This window comes from Fukomys damarensis, unplaced genomic scaffold (assembly GCF_012274545.1).
Source record: "Fukomys damarensis isolate Sample0158 unplaced genomic scaffold, DMR_v1.0_HiC HiC_scaffold_4, whole genome shotgun sequence".
Taxonomy (NCBI): Eukaryota; Metazoa; Chordata; class Mammalia; order Rodentia; family Bathyergidae; genus Fukomys; species Fukomys damarensis.
Genome location: NW_022900916.1, coordinates 16,104,413 through 16,108,362, shown reverse-complemented (window position 1 = coordinate 16,108,362; position 3,950 = coordinate 16,104,413). Strand labels below are relative to the sequence as shown.

Sequence of the window (3,950 nt, the reverse complement as noted above, 5' to 3'; positions counted from 1 at the left end):
ATATATATATGCACACACAGTTTGACTTCCAGTAAAGATTCATTTTATCATTATTAGTTGTTAGTGAAATTATAATGGATAAAGTATACAATTGCTAGTCCATTTTAGAACAACTCTTGGACATTTAAATCTCTTTAAGTATCTTACTGTGTTCTTTGATAACAATTCAGAGTTGTCCAGTCCTAAATAATTTCAAATGCGTAATATTTTAGAAATATATTTTAGGTGCCTGTGGTCCTAAATTTAAGCCACCACACACACACACACGCACACAAACACACACAGACATAAAGACAGAGAGGAGAGAGAAAAAAGAGATTTAAAATGTACTTTTAAAAAACAAACTACAGGTGCTGGGGATTTAGCTTGGTGGTTCTGCTGCCTGCTTTGCAAGCATAAGGTCCTGAGTTTGATCCCCAGTACCCCCACAAAAGATACAGTATATATAAAAGTATGGCCTAAACAACTTTTTTAGGATTTACTTTGAGACCCTTTATTATTAGCCTATGGCTTTAATAGCTAGAATAGGTGAAGAACATGACACCAATCTGGAAAGTATTGTAAGTTTTATAGTAGACATTTCCTTTCATAAATAAAAACTTGTACAATGTTCATGTCATTTTTTTCTTTTTTCACTAAGTATTAAAGATTTATAATTAAAGATTTATAAGTTTGCTGATACTAGGCTAGAAAATAAGAGTCAATACAAACAGAACTAGTCTATATAACTAGTAAAGTTTAGGCAAGCAATAGCCTTTGATGCCTGTGTCACCAGTTATTTTTATATATCTTAATTTAAAGCATCAAAGTAGAAATATAACTCAAGTAGTTTATTGGTAGTTATTATCCACATCACTATAAATATAAACATTCTAAGTGAGCATCGCTAGTGCAAGTACATTCAACATGAAAGCTCCACAGGAAGCTACTTTATTTTGTGTGTAACAAGAACCAAGTTTCCAAAATTTTAGTTGTGCCACAGGAAAACCAAAAAATAAAAAACAAAATAAAAATCAAAAACCCAAAACCTAAATAAACCCTGCTAGCAAAGTGCGTTTCTTTTAGTGACTTCAGAATACACAGCTGTTTGCTTTACAAATTGGAAATACACTGATTTGCCAATATATTATTAGAACGAAGTCTTTTCCTGAATAAAGATCTTCCCTCCTTACACAGTTTTAAATTTATTACAATAGAAACAGCCCCAGTAAATTTTCATAAAACAGCTTTGCTGCTTTCCCTTTCATTTTCTATAATCATACTTCTTATCTGCAGTACTGTACTACTTCTTCCTATAATCAAGACTGCACAGGCCTAGTAACACTGTTGAGATGGTAAACAAAAAACATTAAAGCTTAGAACACATACAGCTATCTTACATTTTCATTCCACAGCATATCGGGTGTTGTTCTATAAAGTTTTTGCTTCTCCCAAAACACTACAAAAATATATGAAAAAACACATCTGTTTTCAGTCAGCAAATATTACCAAATATCTTTTAACTAGAGACCATGTAATTATTGTAATTATATCCTCTTCACTGAATTCAACAATTGCTCTCTTCATAAATCCATATATGTATCCAAGCATATGTATTTAGAATTAATCTACATGCCTGTATTTGCTATATGAGTCAAATAGATTTTAAATTCTTCATGTGAAAGTGCTTCTGACAACAAACTATTTCTGTACTAGCCTCAAATCCCAAAAACACTTTTAAAACTGTATAGGAAGATGCATATCTATTTCTGAAAAGTAAACTACACACAAAAGCATGCTTCATCAAAACTAGTCCATGCACTTAAATGTACCTCAAACACTTTATTTTTATTAAAGTTAGACCAACTTAAAAAATATTCTGTAAAATTAAGAGATAATATTATTTAATTCCAGAAAATGTTAAAAACCATCCGGCCAAAACTTTTTAAAGTACACACTCCCTCTTGTTCTAGCAAATCAATATAAAGCAATGTAACAGTATGTGTATGCATGTGTGTGTGTGATGCACATTAATCTACCATAACATTTCCATTCAGCATTTTACCTTAACATACAAAGCCTTGTAAGCAATTTCTTTGCAAAGGCTTCCCCCTAAAAGATACAAGTACAAAACACTAACAGACACTCTTCAAAGTTTTATTTCATTAACTTTAGATCAAATTTCCACAACTGTTTTCTGGTCAATTTACTATCGTTGCTTGCCTTCCCAAAATGGCAGTACCAGAAGACTTGTGGGGTAGGGAGAAAAGACCACTTTAAGAATCACTGCATTTGCTCATCTTCCACAAGGAAACAGAGGTGGGCATCTGACTGTTCAATAAAACAAAGCTTTAATAGCATCCAGGAGGGCAAACAGGCAAACCAGGCTGTAGATACTCTTCCATTTGTCAAAAATCAGACCAGAGAAAACCTACTCCACACAGATATAAAAGGTATGAATATTCATCTTTTCTTTTTCTGTTGACGCAACATTTTTCTTCTTTTAATTATCATATCATGCAGTTTCTCAAGTCCTTCTTTTAGTCCATCTCCTATGATTGCACAGGTAGGCTGCAAATGCCAAGGAGTTGAGGAGCTCAGTTCACCCATTGCTAACAATTTCTCAATTTCTGTGAGAGACAGTGAGTTCCTCAGATCTTGTTTGTTAGCAATTATAAGTACAGGGACTCCTTGATTTTCAGATATCCTAGTTATTTTATGAAGTTCAGTTTTGGCTTCTTCCATCCTTTCAACGTCAACTGAGTCCACAACAAACACTATGCCATCTGTGCATCTAGTATATGACTTCCACAGTGGCCTTAATTTCTCTTGACCACCTACATCCCAGAAGTGAAAAGTGACTGTTTTAGAATTTCCCAAAGTTACCTTGATTTTCTCAGTGTTAAATCCTTTGGTAGGTACAGTATTTACAAACTCATTGAACTGCAACCTGTATAAGACAGTTGTTTTTCCAGCACAGTCCAAACCCAGAATAACAATGTGGTAGGACTGAAAGGAAGGAAGGCTGGACAGGATAGACGTCTGGTCTGACAGTCCATTCCCCATTTCCAGGGGCAGGTAAGTGTTCCAAACTGAAACACTTTCTTCTTACTGCTTTAGAATTTCTCTTCCTAGGTGATCCAGCTACAAGACTGCTGGGGAAGAAACGAATAAATTATTCTTGTGAAATAATGCATTAAAACAAGTCTCTGTTTTTACTAAAAGAGCAATGCGAAGAGCTTGATAAAACTTGCTTCAGAAAACAAAACACAAGAGATATGAAACGTAGGCAATAGAAGACAAACGATGGAATAATTGCAACCCAAATTCTCTGAATCACTCAAATTGTTATAGTGTTGTACTTCTATACACTGCCCTCGATCCCCAAACCTCAGAAACCTTATTCTGAAGACAACCCAGTCACCAAAATCTGGTCCAAGTCGCCGAGACCACATAAATCTAACCTTCCCACCACACCTCCCCACCCCCACCTTTTTTTTTTTTTTGTAGAAAACTCAAAAGGTAATCTTACCTTTAAAGGATCTCCTCCTACATGTTTAACAGGAGACCCAAGATCACTATCACATGCCCTATCTCACCACCTAAAATAAAACTCACCTCCGAAATTGGAGTCAGTGTCCCAGTGAGAAAGCATTGGCAGGCGTTTCTCGCGGAAGGGAAGCACCCACGACCGCTCAGCTCAGTCTTCCACGCAGCTCTGGCAGTGGCTGCGCCGAAAACCTTGGATTCAGACTCCGGCCACGCCCAGTCCTTCCGGCCCACCCATAACCTCCAATCCCATTGGTCACCCGCACTGGGGCAGCCACGCCACCCCGCCCCCGTGGCCTCATTGGCCAGGGCAACTGCCACTCCCAACGCGTGAAGCAGGACTCTCCGCAGGTTCACAGGCACCACCTGTTGCCCTTGAGTTAGGGAACCCGGCGGCCTCGGCTGGAGCGACGCGCGGCCCC

At 37.3% G+C, this 3,950-nt stretch overlaps 2 protein-coding genes across 3 annotated transcripts in view; both read right to left on the bottom strand.

Annotated features, from left to right (window-relative positions):
- Window positions 1-3,950, bottom strand: part of Scin (scinderin) — an 819,415-nt gene that overhangs the window by 688,997 nt on the left and 126,468 nt on the right. The window lies entirely within an intron of this gene.
- On the bottom strand, window positions 1,906-3,883 carry Arl4a (ADP ribosylation factor like GTPase 4A). 2 transcript variants are annotated; one of them, XM_010643370.3, is made up of 2 exons: window positions 3,598-3,883; window positions 1,906-3,134 (listed from the first exon to the last, which is right to left on the bottom strand). In XM_010643370.3, exon 2 carries the CDS (start codon window positions 3,043-3,045, stop codon window positions 2,443-2,445), a length of 603 nt encoding a protein of 200 aa, XP_010641672.1. In that variant the 5' UTR covers window positions 3,046-3,134; window positions 3,598-3,883; the 3' UTR covers window positions 1,906-2,442. The 2 variants fall into 2 exon arrangements, with proteins under 2 accessions (XP_010641672.1, XP_010641673.1); XM_010643371.3 differs by having other exon boundaries at window positions 1,906-3,131.

What these genes read in the sequence shown, in the direction of transcription:
- Arl4a (XM_010643370.3), bottom strand. Translation starts at nt 3,045, where the DNA reads ATGGGGAATGGACTGTCAGACCAGACGTCTATCCTGTCCAGCCTTCCT.